The sequence below is a fragment of the Chiloscyllium plagiosum genome, unplaced genomic scaffold (assembly GCF_037043375.1).
Source record: "Chiloscyllium plagiosum isolate Xiang-an unplaced genomic scaffold, Cpla_swu_hap1 HiC_scaffold_1, whole genome shotgun sequence".
Lineage (NCBI taxonomy): Eukaryota > Metazoa > Chordata > Chondrichthyes > Orectolobiformes > Hemiscylliidae > Chiloscyllium > Chiloscyllium plagiosum.
Window position 1 is genome coordinate 103,286,188 of NW_028270139.1, and position 23,111 is coordinate 103,309,298.

The 23,111-nt window shown below is 40.9% G+C and overlaps 1 protein-coding gene and 1 long non-coding RNA gene across 5 annotated transcripts in view; one reads left to right on the forward strand and one right to left on the reverse strand.

The window, feature by feature from the left end:
• akr1a1a (aldo-keto reductase family 1, member A1a (aldehyde reductase)) overlaps window positions 1–15,191 on the reverse strand; it is a 50,961-nt gene extending 35,770 nt beyond the window's left edge. For 2 of the 4 annotated variants that reach the window (XM_043687824.2, XM_043687794.2), the window contains exons 1-3: window positions 15,136–15,191; window positions 3,141–3,244; window positions 2,469–2,588 (exon numbers count right to left, since the gene is read on the reverse strand). In XM_043687824.2, the coding sequence (XP_043543759.1) occupies window positions 2,469–2,588; window positions 3,141–3,224 (204 nt within the window). In that variant the 5' untranslated portion in view covers window positions 3,225–3,244; window positions 15,136–15,191. Of the gene's footprint in view, window positions 1–2,468; window positions 2,589–3,140; window positions 3,264–8,446; window positions 8,596–15,135 lie in introns of those variants that run through there. The other 2 variants (XM_087989512.1, XM_043687816.2) reach the window with 2 other exon arrangements.
• Window positions 15,192–15,471: 280 nt separating this feature from the next.
• Window positions 15,472–23,111, forward strand: part of LOC148152178 (uncharacterized) — a 112,771-nt gene continuing 105,131 nt past the window's right edge. The window contains exon 1 of the long non-coding RNA XR_015757811.1: window positions 15,472–15,602. This is a non-coding gene — a long non-coding RNA (uncharacterized LOC148152178). The remainder of the gene's footprint in view (window positions 15,603–23,111) is intronic.

A 23,111-nucleotide genomic window follows, 5' to 3' on the forward strand; every position in this document is an offset into this window, starting at 1 on the left:
AATCCATAATTTCCCAGCCCCTTTCATTCCCAAAGAAGAGTCTTTGGAAGTTCCCAAAGTTGAAATATTAACTCTGTTTCTTTCTCCATAGAACTAGCCATTTGGATACAGAACTGGCTCAAAGGTAGAAGGTAGGTTGGTGGTGGAGGGTTGTTTTTCAGACTGGAGGCCTGTGACTAGTGGAGTGCCACAAGGATCGGTGCTGGGTCCTCTACTTTTGACTAAATGATTTGAATGCGAGCACAAGAGGTACAGTTATTAAGTTTGTAGATGACACCAAATTTGGAGGTGTAGTGGACAGCGAAGAGGGTTACCTCACATTACAACAGAATCTGGACCAGATGGGCCAATGGCTGAGAAGTGGCAGATGGAGTTTAATTCAGATAAATGCGAGGTGCTGCATTTTGGGAAAGCAAATCTTAGCAGGACTTATACATTTAATGGTAAGGTCCTAAGGAGTGTTGCTGAACAAAGAGACCTTGGAGTGCAGGTTCATAGCTCCTTGAAAGTGGAGTCGCAGGTAGATAGGATAGTGAAGAAGGCGTTTGGTATGCTTTCCTTTATTGGTCAGACTATTGAGTAGAGGGGTTTGGAGGTCATGTTGCGGCTGTACAGGACATTGGTTAGGCCACTGTTGGAATATTGCGTGCAATTCTGGTCTCCTTCCTATCGGAAAGATGTTGTGAAACTTGAAAAGGTTTTGAAAAGACTTACATCGATGTTGCCTCGGGTTGGAGGATTTGAGCTACAGGGAGAGGCTGAACAGGCTGGGGCTGTTTTCCCTGGAGCGTCGGAGGCTGAGGGGTGACCTTATAAAGGTTTACAAAATTATGAGGGGCATGGAGAGGATAAATAGTCAAAGCTTTTTCCCTGGGGTCGAGGAGTCCAGAACTAGAGGGCATAGGTTTAGGATGAGAGGGGAAAGATATAAAAGACACCTAAGGGGCAACGTTTTCACGCAGAGGGTGGTACGTGTGTGGAATGAGCTGCCAGAGGATGTGGTGGAGGCTGGTACAGTTGCAACATTTAAGAGGCATTTGGATGGATATATGAATAGGAAGGGTTTGGAGGGATATGGGCCGGGTGCTAGCAGGTGGGACTAGATTAGGTTGGGATATCTGGTAGGCATGGACAGGTTGGACCGAAGGGTCTGTTTCCATGCTGTACATCTCTATGATTCTATGAGATGCTGCCTGGTCTGCTGAGTTTCTTAAGAAGTATCCTTTATGTTCCAAAGTTACTGTTGTCTGGCACTGGGAGTGAAGTTGTTTTTTGCTTAGCTAGATATGCATCAGTACGTCATGTTGTTCCAGCTCATGTCAAGGGACTGCTGGCATATTTTAGGAACAAGGAAAGATCTATCCTGTATTAAGAAGATGAATGCTGTTGAGTACCCTGATGAGTGTATGCAAGCATTTTGATAAAATTTGCCTTAACAAACATGCTTAAAGGAAAGGCAGTATAAAAATGTACTGAAATTCATCACAATACTACATGTGCGTCATCATTTTACAGCACTATGGTGCTATTGCTTTATGCAGATATATTGGGACTATACAACATGTATCTCATGATTTGGGCAGTTATATGTATGTAGTGGTTATTGACTGGGTGCTGGCAGATGCATTATTGAATTGATTTGTGAATTGAGAGAGTAAACGCCAAGGCACTGGAGTAATTCTTAAATCCTAAAGGTACTCAAAAATGTATTAACAGTTACAAGTATTAAGGGACTAATTGCAGAAAAATTATTCTTGGATTGCATTGAACATCAAGGACAGTTAATGTACAAATTGTGGAAAATGAGCTATCATTTCAATGCACACTCAGCACTTTTAAATTGCATGTCAGTTGGTGTGCTACAAGAAGTGACATTGCATACCAAAGTCAAAATAGTCTTGGGTTCCCTGCCTGCTGTATGGTTTCTCCAGAAATGGATCTATACCTGGATTACACCAGCAGACCAGCGATGTATGAAGCATGCTGCCTGAAAGATACAGTTACATTATGTGCTAACATCAAAAATATTGTCTGTAATACAGGGAGATCACTTCTGCTAACTTGTGGGTGATCAAAACTTCAGAATGAATAATCACAAAAGTATGAAACTCTGTAATTTCCCTTTGGGAATCTTAATCCACCTTAACTTGGAATATAAACAGGAAGAAATTTGAATGGAAGGGGGTTATGTGGAGATAAAGGATTTGAGTATCACACTCTGACTTTGTTTCTAAATCCATAGATATACTGAAGATTAAGAGTAGCTTCATATGATCTGTTAAAAATTAAATAAACCACCAAAAATCTTTATAAACTGTAAATCTAGTTGGTTTATATCCAAAAAGAAAACACATGCATTTAATATCAAATTTCTTGATTTTACATAGTTTTTCTCTTGATTATGAAGTGGTGGATTGGCATTCCAATTAACATCTCTTTTTCTAAAATAAACTTTCCAGCTTCCTTACTTTATTAACTTGTAATTTTTCATGAAGGACTTCTCCAATTTCATGCTCATTGCTGTAGCCAAAAGCACAGTCTATATGTTGGTATCCTATTTCAAGCGCATAACTGACTGCTGATTTCACCTGCAGAAAGCAAAGTAACACAGATTCAAATGTTGGTGAGTTGCAATATCTGGTTTTACTGATAGATCTGATTCGACAAATTGTATTGCAAAATATTTAAGCTGCTGGGTAATGGGCTATGATTCCTCTGGGACCAAAGCTTGAATGCAATCTTGATTGATGGGAAGAATTTTGTTGAATGAAGGGAATCTGTATTAAATCAGTTTTTTTGCAGCTTTATATCAGTTTTTTATGGCAAAGTTACACAATGCACACAGTGCAGAAATTTAGCATTAGTCTCACTCCGTGAAGCTGCATGAGAGAGTAGTTTGGGATGTGAAAAATGTAACACTGAGATTGATTATTGGAGGTTGGCTCATGGTGGAGGGACCTTAGAATATAAACTATCCTACAGGTGACTTTACCGAATTCAGTGGTGATGTTGGTTTTATTCCTCAGCATTAGAATAAAGTATAGAAGAAAATAAATTATGATGAGGAACATGTAGTAGCTAAAATGTATTAAAGTAACAAATGATTGACTAATAACTGTGCTGCAATTATAGGCACTTACCTGTCCAGCTGAATTCTTCCATGTTCCAAGTCCAACTAATGGCATTTTCTGCCCAGTGGCGAGTGTAACATAGTCACAACTCATTTTTAATCTTTATTGTTCAGCTGTGAATTGTTAAAACAATACCATCTGTTTAAAGCCACAAAAATAATCTGTAAACAGAGAACGATGTGAAACTCTTGACAAAACCAACAAATGAAGCAATACTCTCAATCTGGCGAAGACACACATCTGGACTGATGTTGTTAACAGCAACTTCTCCAAACCTTGGCTTTCATCGAAGAGAATTATTTAACTTCTAATTCTTTCTTTCCCAATGGCAGAAAAATTTATAACAAAAAAAGTCATTGACATTTATTCAAATCAGCATTCCATCACTTCACAATGTAACACATTGTTGCACTATGATCATGGTTGTGATCCCAAATTCTCTGCAGAAAAACTGTGCTTGAAGGGAATGCGGGTCAGACAGAGCTACAGCTTTGCAGTCTGATTCTGACTGCTTTCCTTTGAATGTAGTTCTGAGCTGAAAGGGCTGGATTTGTTGATAAATTAATAGTAGTCATTGAATGTGCTCTGCTATGGATAAATAAAAACAAATTCAGAATTGCAAATCTCCACAGCAAAGGCAGCATAGTGGCACAGTGGTTAACACTGCTGCCTCACAGCGCCACAGACCCGGGTTCAATTCCCGCCTTAGGTGACTGACTGTGTGGAGTTTGCACATTCTCCTCGTGTCTGCGTGGGTTTCCTCCGGGTGCTCCAGTTTCCTCCCACAGTCCAAAAATGTGCAGGTTAGGTGAATTGGCCATGCTAAATTGCCCATAGTGTTAGGTGAAGGGGTAAGTGTAGGGGAATGGGTCTGGGTAGGTTGGGCTTCGGCGGGTCGGTGTGGACTTGTTGGACCGAAGGGCCTGTTTCCACACTAAGTAATCTAATCTAATCTAATCCCATCCAAAGGTGTGTAGGTTAGGTGGATTAGCCATGGGAAATGCAGAAAAGGGTGGGTCTGGATGGGATGCATTTCAGTCAGTATGGACTTGATTGGCTAATTTTTATGATTCTATAAAACACAAACAACAAATTAAAACAAGCACTGATTAGAGGTAAAGTACCTCCCAGATCAAGAGAGGTAGACAAAAAAAATGAGGCTGGTTATTCCACCATTCCTGTCCACCTGTTGTCTGTATAATGCTACTGGACAAAGATCCAGTAAGGGGTATCTTTCTGCCCTTCAAGGTCAGGATCAATCCATAACATGGTAAGACACAGGGATAGGGGAAGAAATGTTGAAAAGTAAAGCAGGGACATGAAGGCATGTAATATTTTCTTCATTCATTTTTGGAATGCAATTTCCCTTTATTATTCATCCCTAATTACCACAACAAAGAACAGATTAAATTGAGTGGATTACTAGTAGATAGCTAGGCTTTTCTGTGTTTACACTGTCTAGTCCTGTTTCAATCTTAATGTTTCTAAAATGAGATTACCCTTCATTCTTCTAAACTCCAATGAATAAGTCTTAACTGATCCAGTCTCACTTCATATGTTAGTCTTGCCATCCCTGGAAACAATTTGGTAGACTTTTGTTGCACTTCTTCCATAATTAGAATATCCTTCCTCAGATTTGGATACAACACAGCATACAATACTCCAAGTACTTGGGCAGCACAGTGGCTCAGTGGCTAGCATTGCTACTTCACTGCACCAGGTTCTTGGGCCTTGGGTGACTGTCTGTGTGTTGCACATTCTCCCTGTGTCTCTGTGGATTTCCTCTGGCTCCAAGTTCCTCCCACAGTCCAAAGATGTGCATGTTATGTAGGTTGGCCATGGGAAATGCAAGGCTACAGCGATGGGTTGAGGGTGGGTCTGGGTGGGATGTCGCTTGGAGGTTTGGTGTGGCCTTGATGGACTGAATGGCCAGCTTCCATACAGTTGGGATTCAATGATTCTAAGAGAAGATCAGTTTTGTAATATGAGCAATTTGGAGCTGGAGCTGGATATCAGATTGAGTGAGGACAGTAGGTTTCCTTTCTAAAGGATATCTGTTGAGTTGACCTGTGCAAAATTGCAGTTATTCTTGTCTACTTAATTGTTTTAAATGTAGCTTCCTCATTTGTCTATATGTATCTAGATGTGTGTAAAAAATACACACTTCTTATTTGTTGCTACTGATATTTACTATACTCTTGAAACTCAATGTAATGTTAAATTACTTTTTCTGGGAATTGAAAGCCCAGCTTCCATTGTGACCTTTGCTTTTCTGTGATAATTAATCCAATCCGTACTTTGGAATGAAAATGGATAACTTGCATTTTTACATTTGGTTAAAGAATAATTTTGCGTCCCCAAGAGCTCAAATGATTGATTTACACAAAGGTGTGTCAGAACTCAAACTTAACATAAGTATTATAGAAGCATAGAAACATTAAACTGGAGCAAGGGTAGGTCATTTGGTTCTTGGAACCATTCAAAATGATCATGGCTGATCAGCCTGCTCTGTACCCTGTTCCCATCCTCTTTAATTCCTTTTGCCTTGAGAACTATATCTAACTTCTTCTAGAGCTAACTCCTAAACAGCTTACCCAGTGCCTTTAGATTGTGACCTCCAGCTCAGGTCTCCTCAGTCATCAGGAACACCCTTCACGTGTTTACACTGTCTCGTCCTGTTACAATTTTACAGGTTTCTAAAAGATAACCTCTCATTCTTCTAACCTCCAGTGAATATACTCTTAACTAATCCAATCTCTCTTCTTATGTCAGTCTTGCCATCCCAGGAATCAACAGACCTCTATTCCACCTCCTCCATAATGAGAACATCCTTCCTCAAGTATGGAAACAAAATTACACACAATACTCTAAGAATGATCTCATCAAGGCCCTTTACAATTACACCAAGACATCCCTGCTCCTGTACTCTCATTTTCACGCTATGAAGACCAACATATCATTTCCCTTCTTTACTGCCTGCTGCATTTGCTTGCCTAATTTCCGTGGCTGGTGTACAAGGATACTCAGGTCTATATGCACCTCCTTCTTTCTCAAGCTACTGCCATTCAGTTAATCTGCCTTTCTGATTTTGCTAGCAAAGTGGATAGCCTGACTTTTATCCATACTATATTTCATCTGCCATGTATTTGCCCATTCATTCAACTTGTCCTAATCACACTGAAGCATCTCTATACCTTCCTCACAATTCAGTTTTGTGCCATCTGTGAAACTGCGGATGTTACATTTAGTTCCTACTTCTCAAGCATTAATATATATTGTGCATAGCTGGGGTACTAGCATTGATCCCTGCTCTACTCCACTATTAACTGGCTGCCACTCAGAAAAAAATCAATTTATTTATTATGTTTGATTCCTGTCTGCCAAACAATTCTCTATTCATGTTAGTTCACTACCCCTAATCTTATGTGCATTAATCTCTTATGTGGGACCTTATAGGCTTATTTGATGAAAAGATAGCCTTTTACTTATACAGCAGGTTATCAAAGGAAACATAACAAAGCTTTTTGTACGAACTGATTATCTTGAAATGCAGTGACAGTTAATACCAACAACTCAGTACCTTTAATATAATAAAATATCCCAAGCTGCTCTTCAGGAACATTGTTAAAGAAAATATAACCTTGAATCACCATGAAGATATTAGGGCAAACAGCCAAAAACTGTTAAAAGTGACAGGATTTACTAACTGTCATAAAGAAGGTAGAGATGGGTGAGGATGGGGGTGGCAGTGTGTGGGGGGAAGAGGGTTAGGATGGAATTAGGCTTAGGACCACAAACAGTGTGAAGAAAATCAAGAAATTACAGGGAAATGGAATTGAAAAGAGTGTATAACTGAAGGCATCAAGGAGGTTAAATAAGGAAACAAGGATGAGGGATTTGAAAACAAGCATGAGGATCTTAAATAAAGAATGACAGCCATTTTCTACACAACAGAAATGAGTGACCAGTAAAGAGCATTTTGGTAGTGTTGGATGTACAAGAAAACTTGGCCAATACAGTGGCTTGTTTATCTTTGAATTGTGACACAAATCCTTGTATGTCCACTGAATCACTGGAAGAATTGGACAGCTTTACTTTATATGACACCAGCAAGTACCCTGTGATTATTGCCTTGCAGTGTCAACCTCAATTTCTTGCGGAAGCTGGCATTCTGTCATATATCTGCAGGATTCTTGTTTTCCACAAGAACTAGCTGACAAAATGATAAATTCTGCAGGACTTTGTTCTGCCATTTGTCATGGTTGAGCTAAAGATCCATGTTAAGCAAAATATGAGCTAACTAGGTTATGAATAATGAAAATTTCTAAAATGCTGGTTAATCTCAATGACCTTTTTTATTGGATGAATGACTATTAGTTTACATTTAAGCAAAAAACATTGTAATTTTGAGTGGAGACTGGAGAAGATATGAGATATGGGGTGGCACGTTGGCTCAGTGATTAGCACTGCTGTCTCACAGCGCCAGGGACCTGGGTTCAATTCCTGCCTCGGGCAACTGTCTGTGTGGAGTTTGCACATTCTCCCTGTGTCTGCGTGGATTTTCTCCGGGGTGCTCCGGTTTCCTCCCACAGTCCAAAGACGTGCAGGTCAGGTGAATTGGCTATGCCAAATTGCCCGTAGTGTTAGGTGCATTAGTCAGAGGTAAACGTAGGGGAATGGGTCTGGGTGCGTTGCTCTTTGGAGGGTTGGTGTGGACTTGTTGGGCTGTAGGGCCTGTTTCCACACTGTAGGGAATCTAATCCTATCATATAGTCAGTGAATTAATGGTGGGGTGGGGTTGGTGGTAATTAGGAGCAAGGGAGAGAAGATATTGCATGTAGTAATGAGTGGTATAGTGGGAGCTTGGTGTAATTACAAAGATAGAGTGTGCGGTAGTAGAGCAAAGACGGAGGCACTTAGTGGACAGGCAAATAGTCTTGGCTCTTTCTGTCCAATTAAGGATTATTTTCTCCTGGAATTAGACAAAGGGAGAGATTGAGTGAGATGAAAGTGGGTGGTGGTGCAGGTGGAGGTAGGAATCCTGAGTGAGTGAATATGTCGCACAGAGACCATGCGCAAAATGTCATGGAGCAGGTGGGGTGGAGTTGCCAGTGGTTAGGTGCAAGGGAGAAAAAATATTGCTGGCAGTAATGAGAATGGTAGAGTATGAGCCTTGGTGGGAAGTTGGTGTTATTCCAAAGATAGAGTGTGTGTAGAGAAAAGATGTAGGCACTTAGCCTGGCAGAGAGGAGAAGGTTATTGACTTTCTTGTGGCATTTCTACCTGTTTCTCCAGACTGTGGAGATTACACTGACCTAGTTGACAATGTAGACCAAGCTGGCAGGTTCTGGGGTGTCGTAGCCTCCTTTGTCAGTCCTGGATGAAGAGGGCAGCCTTCATCTCTATAACTCTGTCCACCTGGACCTCCAGATCCCTGTCTGAAAAGTCGGCTATCAATATTTCCTTGTCAGAGGCAAAAACAAAAATGTACCATGCTGGCTTCTACAAACTGACAACACTTAACCAGTTGCACAACCTTTTAAAAACATTTGGCACTGGTGCGATGGCCAGGAATGGTGTGTATTTCTGTTTAGTGATCGGGAGTGGAATGCCGTAAGATTGTGCAGCAAAGTTAACGAGGTGAGTTTGGGATGATCATGCTTTGGGAAGAAAACTTGCTAGGCCTCACGGAGCAAAGCTTTCCTGAGACTCAAAAAAAAAATGACACTTAACTGATTTTTGTTAAAATTCAACTCAAGGTGTAATTTTATCTTGAATTTGTATATCATTTATTTTTCTGGTGCACTATGATTTTACTTTTCATTTTGCTTTTGACTTCCCCAGGAAAGCTGGGGGTGTAAGTTATAGTATTGAAGAGGAAGAACTTCTGGTATTGTAAATATTTCCGAGGACCTAAAGGTACTTGGAAAATGTAATGGCACATGCGTGTGAACAGTTGTTTGCTGTCAACAAGTCACTGAGGTTTTAAGTTTCCTCTGTACTTCAGCTGCTTGAAATGTTTTGGTGAAACTGTTGGCAAATCTCCAATTAAGGCAATTAACTCATGTAATTGGATTCGATTAAAGAAGTTGTTGATTTAGCTTCCTCACATTCAATAGCTTGTTGTAAGCTACTGCTCGTTGGATGAAGCATTTATGAAATTCTGCATGACCCACTGAACTATGCCTTGTGTCAGCTATTACAGCTGTTATCATTCAGTTATTTGATAAATGGAATGAATAAGAGATATGAGTATGCAGGGACCAAAGCCTCAGAACACATTATCCCAGGGAGAGGATGTACAAGAAAAACATTCCTATAGCAAATAGGAATGCCTGAGAAGGTTGAGGCTTTCTAAGAATCCAAATATTGAGGACTGTGAAATGTCAGCTGGTGATTTTAGAATCTGTTCAGTAACTGTAATCACAATGTATAGAATTGTTAATGGTCTTTAATTTTTCAATTATGCTAATCAGTTGATGGGGATCCAAAGCAAAAGGGCATTCATCTCTAAGAGGCACTGAACTAGTTTATGGATAGAAAATATTTAATTTTTTTTAAAATCAAGAATCAGATAGACAGATGGTCACAATTCTGATCTATTTCTGCTTTTCCAAGGGTCATCAGTAGTCTAAACTATTTACATGGCTTACCTCAACTTGAAAGTATTTGATTCTAGCAATGGTTCAGGTAATTTGTAGAGAGGAAAAACATTCTTCGTGAATGCACAATCTGTGCAAGTATTCATTCTTAATAATGTTTTCATGATTATATTTGAATAATTTTGCTTGACTGATTACCATTTTTTGGGGTAATCCAAATATCCCAAAAAAAGCAATCAACACACAGAAATAAAATGAGAGAAAAATATCCATGTACTTCGGTCTGTTAAAATAACTTTAATTTTGAATATGAGAGAGAGAGCTAGTTAGATATGGAAACACAAATAGTGTTCCAAGAGTTTACATAAATATTCTAAAAAGAGTTAAAGTGAACATTGGTTCAATATAAAGTGAATCTGGGAAATTAATAATACAAAATGAGGAGACAAAAGATGAATTAAAAAGGTAATTTACATCAGTCTTCATTATAAAGGAGTAAAGTCACATCCTAGAGCTAGCTGTTTGTCAAGAAATGGAAGAGAGGTAGGAAATCAAGAAAATTACATTCAGCAGGGAACTGGTACTGAGTAAATTATTGGAGATGTGGGCTGACAAGAGTCTGGGTTCTGATTCAAATAATCATAGGGTCTTAAAAGTTGTTTGAGAGATAATTGATGTGCTAGCTTACATTTTCCAAAATTACCTGATTTAGGGATGGTTCCTTGAGATTGGAAAACAATGAATGTAATTTCTTTGATTCAAAAAGCAAGGGAGACTATCAGCAACAAACTATAATCAATTAACAGAAGGTGTAAGAAGTTCATCATAGAATCCCTGCAGAGTGGAAGCAGGACATTTGTCCCATCAAATCCACACTGACTCTCTGATGAGTATCCCATGCAGATCCACCCTCATATCCCTGAATTTCCTGTGGCCAATCCACCTAACTCGCACATCTTTGGATTGTGGGAGGAAACTGGAATACCCGAATGGAAATCCACGCAGACACAGGGAGAACGTGGAAACTCCACACAAACAGTTGCCCGAGGCTAGAATCAAACCCAGGGGTCCTTGGCGCTGAGAGGCAGAAGTGCTAACCACTAAGTCACCGTGCTGTTCTTATTAAAGACACTATAACAGGGCACTTGGAGGAATTCAAGGGATTCAGGCATGGTCTTGTAAAAGTGAAATCACGATTTAACCAACTTAATGGAATTCCTGAAAAAAGTAACATGTACTAGAGGGGAACTAGTGGAGTTACTGTTCTTAGATTTCTAGCAAGTATTTAATAATGATTGGCTAGTTAACAGGAAACAGTGAATATAAATAAATGCGTAACTTTCTGTTTGGTAAGATAATGGGTAGTGTACCATAGGGATCAGTGCAGAGGTCTTGACTTTATAATGTAAATAAATGAAGGGGCTGAAGGTTTGGTTGCTAAATTTGCTAATGACACAAAGATAGGTAGGAGAGTGAGTTATGAAGAGGATATAAGGAGGTTACAAAGGAAAAACAGTAAATAGGTAAATGAATGAGTAAAAATCTGGCAAATGGAGTATAATGTGTGAAAATGTGAAATTGTTCTCATTGATCAGAAGAATAAAAAATGATCATGTGCAGAGGTTGTGGTTGTTCGAGTGCATGAGCTGTGAATGGTGCAAAAAAAGAAAATAATTATGAAAGCTAATAAAATATCTTAACAATTCCAGCTGATGGTAATAACGGACAAATCAGATCCCAGAGTGAAACATGTCTTGATAGACCCCATAAGTTTTAGTTTTATGATTTATTTACTATGGTGGTTAGTTACTGAATACTGTATATTCACAAGAAACTGCCAGTAAATGATCGAATATAAAAAAGTTTATTATATGCAAAAGGGAAAAAAAACACTAAGCAATTGCATTACACACAAACCGTTTGGAATGGTCCTTTTGCAAAGATCAATCATTTTGCCATTAACAACAACCTAACAGGTACTGCAACCTCACTGCCTGTACTTCAAAATTCCTTGTAATTGTGGAGTTATACAGTCATACAGATCAGAAACAATCCTTTCAGTCCAACTAGTCCACAGCAACCATATTCCCAAACTAAACTAGTCCCACTTGCCTGTGTTTGGCTCATATCCCTCTTATTCATGTACTTATCCAAATGTCTTTTATATGTACCTGCATCCACCACTTCCTCTGACAGTTCATTCCACACACACTGTAAAAAAAAACAATGCCCCACATGTCCTTTTTAAAACTTTCTCCTCTCACCTTAAAAATATGCCCCCTAGTTTTGAACTCACCCACCTTAGGGAGAAGACCCTTGCTTTTCACCTTATCTGTGGCCCTCATGATTTTATAAACTTGCACAAGGTCACCCCTCAATTTCCTATGGCCCAATGAAAAAAATCCTAGCCTATTTTTATATCTCAGACCCCCCATTCCCAGCAACAGCCTGGTAAATCTTTTGTGAATCCTCTCAAATGTAACGATAGCCTTCCTTTAGCACGGCGACCAGAACTATACACAGTACTCCAGAAGAGTCCTCACCAATGTCCTTTACAACCTCAACATGACATCCCAACTTTTATACTCAAAGATCTGAGCAATGAAGTCAAGTGTGCTCAATGCCTTCTTAATCACCCTGTCTACTTGTGACACAAATGTCAAAGAACTCTGCATCTGAACCTCCAGGAATACTACACTCTAAAATGCAACAACTTGCGTTTATCCAAATTAAACTCCATCTGCCACTCCTCAGCCCATTGATCCAATTGATCAAGATTGCTTTGTAATCTTTGATAATCTTCTTCACTGTCCACTATAGTACCAATTTCAGCAAATTTCTGCATTTTAAAGTCCCTTCCTCAGACCCTTAAATGAACTGTTAACACAAATCGCTTATTTCTTAATAAGGGTTCCTTAATCTCCTCTTCAACAACCTTCTGTCTCTGGCGCTTTTCACTTCCAAACTCTGCTGCTATCACAGGCCTTTACTCTCTGAATGACCCACTTCTCCCTGAAAGAAACCTGTATACAGCACCTGAACTTCTGGATGGTTCAGTATTTCTGTCATAGGACACCTTGTTACGAGACAATAGCAGGTTTTTTTTTTCCTTTCTTTCCCCCTTGTATCTATGCACTGAACTACTTACCTCAGGCTCTACTTGATAAAGCTGCAAACACCCTACCAAGAATGGGTGGGTTGTAGATTAGATTAGATTAGATTAGATTAGATTACAGTGTGGAAACAGGCCCTTCGGCCCAACAAGTCCACACCGACCCCGCCGAAGCGAAACCCACCCCATACCCCTACATTTACCCCTTACCTAACACTAGGGGCAATTTAGTATGGCCAATTCACCTGACCCTGCACATCTTTGGACTGTGGGAGGAAACCGGAGCACCCGGAGGAAACCCACGCAGACACGGGGAGAACGTGCAAACTCCACACAGTCAGTCGCCTGAGTCGGGAATTGAACCCGGGTCTCTGGCGCTGTGAGGCAGCAGCGCTAACCACTGTGCCACCGTGCCGTCTTAAGAAGAAGAGTCAGATAGGTTAGGCTTGTGTCTGTTGGAGTTCAGAAAAGTAGCAGGACGCTTGATATTAAACAGATAGGATCTTGAAAGATCTTGACATGGTGCATGTGGAAAAGAGATTTCCTGTTGTACGAAAACCTTGAACCAGGGGTTACTGTTTAAAAATTAAGTGGTTGTCATTTGAGAAAAAAATTAGAATTTATTTTCTCTCAGAAAGACTGTTTCTTAAAAGGCAGTGGAAGCACAGCCCTTGAATGTCTCAAGGCGGAGATAAATAAATTCTTGGTAAGCAAAGAGAATGTAGGGTTATCAGGACTCGGCAGGAACGTGGAGTAATCAGAAAAACTACAACCTTTAAAATGACTGAGGAGGCACAAGCAGTCCATTGGCCTGCTCCTGCTTTGAAATTTGTATGTTAATATGTAAAACAGAGTTTGATGCCTGAATTTATTTCACTAGTAAGGTCAGCATTTAATGCTCATTAGGCAGCAGAGGCCTTAGTCATTGGGTGGCTTAATAGGTCAATTCAGAGGGCAGTTAAGAATCAGTATAAGAACACAAGAAACAGGAGTAGACCTTTTGGCCCATCGATTTTGCTTTGCCACTCGTAGAACAGTACAGCACAGGGAAAGGTCCTTTGGCCCAGGATGCTGTGCAAAACATGACGCTAAATTAAATTAATCCCTTCTGTTTGCCCATGGTCCACATCTCTCCATTCTTTGCTTATTCATGTGCTTATCTACAAGTCCCTTAAATGGCCCTATCATATCTCCACCACCACTACCTGGCAGCACATTCCAGGCACCTACCACAATCTGTGTAAAAAACTTGCCCCTCACATCTCCTTTGAACTTATCCCTTCTTATCTTAAACACATGTATTAGACATTTCAACTCTGGAGAAATATTCTGACTGTCAACCCTATCCATGCCACTCATAATTTTATAAATTTCTATTAGGTCACCCCTCAGCCTTTGCAGCTCCAGAGAAAACAATCCTAGTTTGTCCAGTCTCTCCTTATAGCTCATACCCTCTAATCCAGGCAGCATCCTGGTAAATCTCTTCTGTATTCTATCCAAAGCCTCAACATCCTTCTTGTAATGTGGAAACCAGAATTGAATGCAATACTCTAAATGCAGCCTAACCAAAGCTTTATAAAGCTGCAACATCACTTCCTGACTCATGTAGTCAATGCCCCGACCAATGAAGGCAAGCATGCCATATGCCGCCTTTAGCACGCGTTCAGTGCAATCGTGACAACCTTGGCCTTCAACACCATATTCCTGCCTGCTTCCACACTGTTAGATTCCCTGAAACAGGAACGGATCTGTCCAATCAGCCTGAAATGTAATCAACAATAGAGCATTCACAACAGTGTGGGATAGAGAATTCTATTGATTAAATTATATTGCGAAGGATGTAGAGTGACATTTGGGCATGCTTAAGCAGGGGGAGAGAGACACAGGCAGACGGGTCAGACAGGTTAGGCTTGTGTCTGTTGGAGTTCAGAAAAGTAGCAGGACGCTTGATATTAAACAGATAGGATCTTGACATGGTGCAGACAGAGTGAGTGAGAGAGTGAGAGAGAATATCCAGATGGCTCTTCACCATTTAAATGGTACATTGGTCCATAACCTCTGGATTATTAGTCCAGTCACCGTGGTCTTAGCAGACAGAAGGGCTGCTATTTCATTACAGAGAGGTGACTAGTGGTACTTTAAACAAAGGGTCACTGTGTCTGAGATGAAGGGAGAGGTTGAGAAGGAGTCCTTCATAGTAATCTCAGCTAATGCAAGAACTGAATCCACACTGTTGCTGTCAATGTCATATGTCACTACTTTTGATATTCAAGCACAAGCAATTACTTACTGTTGCATAAACTGTTGAGACTGACTGTTGGAAACTTGCCTGAAGTACAGATTGTCAGTTGCTTTATGCTGATTACCTGCTTCTGTTCAAAGACTTTATACTTTGGTAACTAGTTAATGGATATTGATTAAACCTGTTAGTTGCTAAATTAACAGAATTAACAAAAAAGATTAGAGTTTAAACCTACTGGCCTCGATTATACTTTCATGATCTTATTAGCTGGTTTACAGTAGCCTTTATAATGTGGGTTGAGGACGTTACTTGGTCAGCCTCTCTGCTGGAAATGGTATTGTGCCAATGGAAAGATCTGACAATTTTTGACAAGATAACTATGCATGGAATTCTGGAATTTTTGTGGGTCAGTTGAGTACAATTAATTTTTATTGCAATCTTGAGTCCTCTGCATTTGGACAAAAATCCAATTATTCATGCTAATGACACGAAGGAGCAATCTGCCTTTTGTTAAGGTGAGTTGTTCGAAACAATTACCATACATGTTTGAAATACTTGTACATCTGTATTCCTGATATCATAAGCTTGAAGGCTACAGATGCAGGTGGCTGAGGATCGAAGTCCTCTTTGTTGTGTAAAAACGTCAGACATCTGTTTGTTGGCTGAGCAACCCAACTGCCTATTTTGAACTCAAAAACTACTTAAAATCTTAAAGAACTGCAGATGCTGCAAATCAGAAACAAAAACATAAATTGTGGAAATGCTTAGCCAGTTTGATAGCATTTGTGGAGAGAAATCAGAGTTAATCAGAGTTGGCTAGCTCACCGAACTGCTGGGCTATTATGAAGATGTTTCGTTACCATGCTGGGTAACATTGTCAGTGTGACTTCCATGAAGTGCTGTTTTTCTGTCCCGCTTGGTTTTTATGTGATCTGGCCTGTTGGGCTAAATAAAACTCCTGGGCTTTCTCTGTCGTGGTATGTACATTGGGTCTATGTGTTTGTTGATGGCCTTTTTGCTTGAAAACCAGGTTTCCAAGAACTTTCTGGTGTGTCTCTGATTAGCTTGTCCCAGAATGGTTAATTTGTCATAGTCGAATTGATGGCCCTCTTGGTCTCTGTATACGGAGATGAGGGAGAGTGGATCATGTCATTCAGTTGCCAGATGGTGTTTGTGAAGTTGGATGGCTAGTTTTCTTCCTGTTTGTCCAATGTAGTGCTTGCTGTTGTTGCAAGGGATTTGTTTGTACCACATTGGTCTGACATGTTGTGGATATAGGTCCTTTGTCCTGGTTAGTGGTTGGTGTAGTGTGTCTGTTGGTTAGTGTACTACCATAATACCTCGTGGTCATAACAGCCTGGTAGTTTATTCTGATACGTTCTTCACTCTTCCACCCAGTGTGTTGGTCGATACAGCGTCTCCTTGATGATGTCTGTCGGGACTGGCATCGGTGGACGAAGCTGATGGTATATCTGTTGTTAGCAAAGACTTTGTGTAAATGTTCTTCCTCTTCCTTGCACAGTTCTGGTGTGTTGCAGTGTGTCACAGCTCTTTTGAATCGTGTCCTGACACAGGTCTGTTTGTGGACTTTGGCATGGTTGCTACTGTAGTTGATGATCTGGTCCGTGCGCCGTTGACTTGTTGGTATGTCTAGCCATTGAAAACAAAATGGGTGGTGAGGCAGAGGTCCAGTAGCTTGACTATGACAAAGTTAACCATTCAAGGACAAGCTAACCAGACAGTTTTTGGAAGCCTGTATTTCAACCAAAAAGGCCATCAACAAACATAGACCCAGTGTACAAACTGCCACAGAAAAGACCAGAAAGTTACACTCATCCCAATAGAGTGGACCACACAAAAGGCAAAAGTGAGGACTACGGATGCTGGAGATCAGAGACAAGATTAGAGTGGTGCTGGAAAAGCACAGCATGTTAGGCAGCATCTGAGGAGCAGGAAAATCGATGTTTTGGGCACTACTCTAATCCAGACCACACAAAAATCAAGTGCGACAGTACAACAGTGCTTCATGCAAGTCGTACGGATGATGTTACCCAGCATGGTAACGAAGCGCCTGCAAAATAACCCAGCAGCTCGGCGAGCTAACCAGTTTCCGCATCCACAATCCAAGCTACAGATCTTGGCAAAAACCTTAATCAGAGTTAATGTTTTGGGTCAAGTGACCCTTCCTCAGAACTAACTGAGGAAGGATCACTCAAACCCGAAATGTTAACTCTGATTTGTCACGACAGATGCTGCCAGACCTGTTAAGCTTTTCCAGCAATTTCTCTTTTTCTGTCAAATACCAGCCTCTTGTATGAGCAATCTATTAGACTTGGAACAACTCTGCCATTTCATCTGTTTTTAACGTTTGATGGTTCTGTATCTTGTTTAGAAATGAGCATGCAAAAACTAATAAACCTTGCAGATAGCATTTGCGAAGCTACAACTTTCACTCCTGCCAAATCATAACCTAGGAAGTTAACCCTGTCCATAGAGAATTTCTGAAACAAACTCAACTGTCACTTCTGAATGTTAAGTCAAATTTAAGTGTATTGTGTTCAAAGGGAGAGGTATGTAGTCCCTATTTATTATATTTATTAAAACCTTTTAATGTGTCCTCTGGGGAAAAGCTTATTGACAGGGCTTTCAAAAGAGCAGCTACCACATGCAGACAGCCACTCTGCTCCTACTTTCTGCTGTTTAAACGCAGCTTTGCATTGCAATGGCAACTTCTTTGGAAATGCGGAGAATACTTTAAATCCAACTGTGACTTTATAGTGCAAAGTAGTCAGGGGAAGGTAGGCCCACATTCTCATGGCAGTAGTTGCTGTATGTGATTTTAAACGTTTAGCAGCACAGACAGCCACTTTGGCTCCTGTGAAAGGCTAAGTATGTTTGTAAGTGTGTGGTTAGGATACCAGGTATATGCCAGGTGGGTGGAGTGCCACATAAGTCGGTTATCTGGGCTTAAGGTGAAATGTACGTTTTGATGTGATTAGCAAGGGTGGGGGTTCAGGTGTAGGAGGGAAATGAACATTGTTGGGTGGAAGAGTGAATATGTCAGGTCCTGGGGAGAGGTGGTGTTTGGATTTTAGGCAGAGAGAAATTTGCTAGGTTAGGGTCCATGGAGATTTAAGGGTTCTGGGGGAGCTGAAATTGGGGTTGTGTATAGTAAGCTGGGTGTCGGTTTAATAGAAAAAAATTTTAATCTTCTAACTATTCTTACATAACTATTAACTGCAGCAAAACAGGTGGGTTTTTATGAAAATTCACAATGGATTTCTGGTCAGCATTAGATTTTTAATTGCAGATACTTATTTTATTCAACTTTTAACAGCTGTCATCGTGGGATTCAAACTAGGACACCAGACCTTTACCTGGGTCACTAGTACTCTTGGGAGGGTCGGTGTGGACCACTTGGGCCGAAGGGCCTGTTTCCACACTGGAGGGAATCTAATCCAATCTGAAAAAAATCTAATCTAACTTGGAGTTTTGAAGGGGTAACAGAAAGGAGCGATGAGGGCAATATTATCATTCATGGATGACGGCATCACTGGCAAGGGCAACATTTATTGCCCATCTCTAATTGCCTAGACAGCACTTAAGAGTCAACCACATTGCTGTGGGTCTGGAATCACATGCAGTCCAGACCAGGTAAGGATGGTAATTTCCTTCTCTAATGCCTTCTAGGGAAGGAAACTGCCATCCTTACCTGGTCTGGACTACATGTGACTCTGGATTCAAAACAATGTGGTTGGCTCTTATCTGCTCTCTGGGCAATTAGAGATGGGTAATAAATGCTGTCTTTGCCAGTGATGCCCTCGTCTCATGAATGAATAATTTAAAAACATATTTAACAAAATCACATACAATCACAGTGTTGTTGCAGAGCATAAGGAGACCATTCAGAAAGTCATGCTTGCATCAGCTCTTCAAATGCGCATCATTACTGAGTGCCTTTTTCCCACATCTTTGCACGTTTTTTCTAACCAAGTAATCATCCAATGCCCTCTTGAATGCCTCAATTGAACCTGCCTCCATCACATTTCTACGAAGTGCATTTCACACTGTAACTCCTTGTTTGATAACAGGCATAGACTTGTGAGAAAACTTATAGCCCATAGATAGTATCAAAATGGATATAAAATTGGCTCAGTGATAGAAAACAGACAGGAATGGTCAATGATGTGATTTAAGGTGTGTGATTTTAAAATTTTGAACGAGTGGTATGGGGGATTCTGTCTGTGTGTATGAGGTTGTTTAATGATTAATTTATTAGTAGTTCTGGAACAATTTTTTTCTTAACACAAGTATATGAGAGAGAGAGTCCCTGGAATGATAATAAAAATTTGTTTGCATTGGGTGAGTTTTGCAAGTGGACAGAATAATTTATTTAATGGCATTTGTTTGCTTGCAGTTTGAAGAATCAGGAATTTTTGCTTGGGGGAATAACTGTATAGTTTGAAGATCTTTTGCTTTCAGTGCTTTTTGGAGTTAGATGTTAAAAACATAGTTCCTGCTGAAGAAGTAAGATAATACAGAAGTTAGGAAATAGGTTACCTCAGGTTTAAGTATTTTAGTTTGAAAGTTCCAGGAAGGAAGAACTTGATTAGAATCCAGAAGGGGTTATTTACACAGGAACGGGTTCTTTGGCCCTCCAAGGTTGTGACGATCACCATACCCTAAGCAAAAAAAAAAACAAATCTTCTGCCCATATTCGGTTCATATGCCTCTGTTCCTTCCCTATTCATGTAACCATTCATGATGCCTCTTAAATGTCACAAATGTGCCTGCTTCCACCACCGCTTCTGGCAGTGTGTTCTAGGATTCCACTACACTGTGTGAAAAACTTCCCTCGCATTTCTCCCTTAGACTTTCCCCCTCTCACCTTGAACCAGTGCCACCTTGTAATTGAAACTTCAACCCAGGGAAAAAGCCTCTGACTATCCACTGTTTCTATGCCTCTCAGAATTTTATGGACCTCTATCCGGTCTCCTCTCAGCCGCTGTCTTTCCAGCTCAAAGTCTAAAATCAGTTGTGTGATTAATCAAGGAAGAGGCTTTCAAACTCTCAAGACTGGGGACTGAAAGAAACTGTTAAATCAAATCTATAAATGTGATAAAAAAAAGAGCATTTTCTCTTGGATTTGAGTACTATAAATTGATGGTGTGTGGATGGTTGGTATTGTATTTTTACTGTGTTTTGAAATCTTCATGAGATTTCTTTAAAGATGTAATATGCAAAGTAAGTAAAGGGGTTCCAGTAGATGTAATATATTTGGACTTCCAAAAAATGTTAGGTAAGGTACCGCACATAAGATTAGATTAGATTAGATTACTTACAGTGTGGAAACAGGCCCTTCAGCCCAACAAGTCCACACCGACCTGCCGAAGTGTAACTCACCCAGACCCATCCTCCTACATTTACCCCTTCACCTAACACTACGGGCGATTTAGCATGGCCAATTCACCTAACCTGCACATTCTTGGACTGTGGGAGGAAACCGGAGAAAACCCACGCAGACACAGGGAAAATGTGCAAACTCCACACAGACAGTCGCCTGAGGCGGGAATTGAACCCGGGTCTCTGTTGCTGTGACGCAGCAGTGTTAACCACTGTGCCGCCCATAAGATTCGAACCTGTGTAGGGAAACCCCAATGGATTTCTAATCCATCACCTTAACCACTCGGCCATGCCTACACTAGCTTGATCCCAAATATGGAGTGATTGTCTATGAGGAGAGATTGAATAAGTTCGGCCACAATCATTGAAGTTGAGAGGAACGAGAGGAGACCTTATTTAAACATATAAGATTCGTAAGGGGTAATTCTGAGAGATTATTTCTCCTTGTGGGAGAGTTAACACCCGAAGGCATAATTTAAGACATAGTGGAAGATAAAGTGGAATTTCTTCTCTCAGATGGTAGTGAATCTGTGGAACAAAAACCAAAGATTCTGAGCTCAGGAGTGGAGGAGCCTCAGCCCTTGACCTTGTCCAACAGGTATGAGATTCTTGCTCCCTGTATGGATGAGGAAAAGGGCTGTGGACAGGATGAGCCAGCTGACCATGGCACCATGATACAGAAGGTCATTCATGATGGGGAGCAAAAAGACAAGTAGTTGTTATTGGGAATCCTATAATTGGGGGACAGATAGTATTCTTTGCGAGCCAGATAAGGAGTACTGCAAAATGTGTTGCCTGCCTGGTGCCAGGTGCAGGACATCTCTGACTGGCTTGAAAGGATATTGGATTGGGAGGGGGAGGATCCAGTTGTGGTCCATGTTGGCACTAACAACATTGGCAAGGCTAGGAAGGAGGACCTGTTTGGGGAATATCAAGCACGAGGAAGGAAATTGAAGAACAGGTCCTCAAGGGTCATAATCTCTGGATTACTGCCCAAGTATAGGGACAGGGATAAGAAAATTAGGGAAGCAAACACATGGCTAAGAGAAACGCGTGATGTGGGAAAGAAGGATTCCATTTCATGAGACATTGGCATCAGTTTTGGAAATGGGGAGCTCAGGAGTGGAGGAGCCTCAGCCCTTGACCTTGTCCAACAGGTATAAGATTCTTGCTCCCTGTATGGATGAGGAAAAGGGCTGTGGACAGGGCTAAATTGCCCGATGGGATGGTCTCCACCTGAACCGATCTGGAACCAGTGTTCTAGCGAAAAGAATAAATAGGGTGGTCACTAGGATTTTAAACTTATGAGTTGGGAGGAAGGGAAAGGGAGAGCGACAGAAAGTATGGAGTCAAGTAGAAAGATAAGCAGCAGGTTAGCATGTGTGCAGGATTTAAGTTCAAGGCAGACTCGGAATGAAGCAAGAAGAAAGAATAACTTAGGACATATCACGAGAGATGTTGGAAATCAGGAGAATAAGAAAATTAGCATTAAGGCACTTTACCTGAATTCTTGTAGTATTGGTAACAAAGTAGATGAATTCACAAGTAGATGGCACAAATCATCGTGAATGATTTTGATGTGATAGGCATCACAGAGACGTGGTTACGGGGATTCAGGACTGGCAGTTAAACATCCAAGGATTTACAACCAATCGAAAAAACAGGGATGTGGGCAGAGGGGGCAGGGTTGCCTAGTTAGTTAAGAATGAAATTAAATCTATGGCACTGAATGACATAGGGTCACACTTCAACCCCAGGGCATCAATGTGGACTTCACCAGTTTCCTCATTTCCCCTCCCCTGACCTTACCCCAGTTCCAACCTTCCAGGTCAGCACTCTCCTTATGACCTGTCCTACCTGCCAATCTTCCTTCCCACCTATCCCCTCCACCCTCCCCTCTGACCTATCACCTCCAACCCCACCCCTATTCACCTATTGTACTCTTTGCTACCTTCTCCCCAGCCCCCCCATTTATCTCTCCACTCTGGAGGCTCCCTGCTTTTGCCCGAAACGTCAATTTTCCTGCTCCTTGGATGCTGCCTGACCTGCTGTGCTTTTCCAGCACCACTCTGATCTAAACTCAGAGGATGTGAAGTCTCTGTGGGTGGAGTTGAAGAACCACAAAGGCAAAAATACCATAATAGGAGTTATGTACAGGCCTCCTAACAGTGGTCAGGACCAGGGGTGCAAGATGTACCGGGAAATAGATAGGGCATGTCAGAAAGGCAAGATCACGATGATCATGGGGGACTTCAATATGCAGGTGGACTTGGTGAATAATGTTGCAGATGGATCCAAAGAAAGAGAATTCATGGAATGCTTACAGGATGGCTTTTTGGAACAGCTTGTGATGGACCCCACAAGAAAGCAGGCTATTCTGGACTTTGTGCTATGCAATGAGCCAGACTTCATAAAAGATCTGAAAGGAAGAGAACACTTAGGAGGCAGCGGTCATAATATGGTACAGTTCAGTCTGCAGTTTGAAAGAGAGAAGGCAAAATCGGATGTAATGGTGTTATAGTTAAATACATGTAATTACATAAACTCCGCTTTTTCCCCTAAACTCTGTTGAACACATCCTATCCTGTACTATCAATCATCTTTTTGACTGTTTTCAGGTG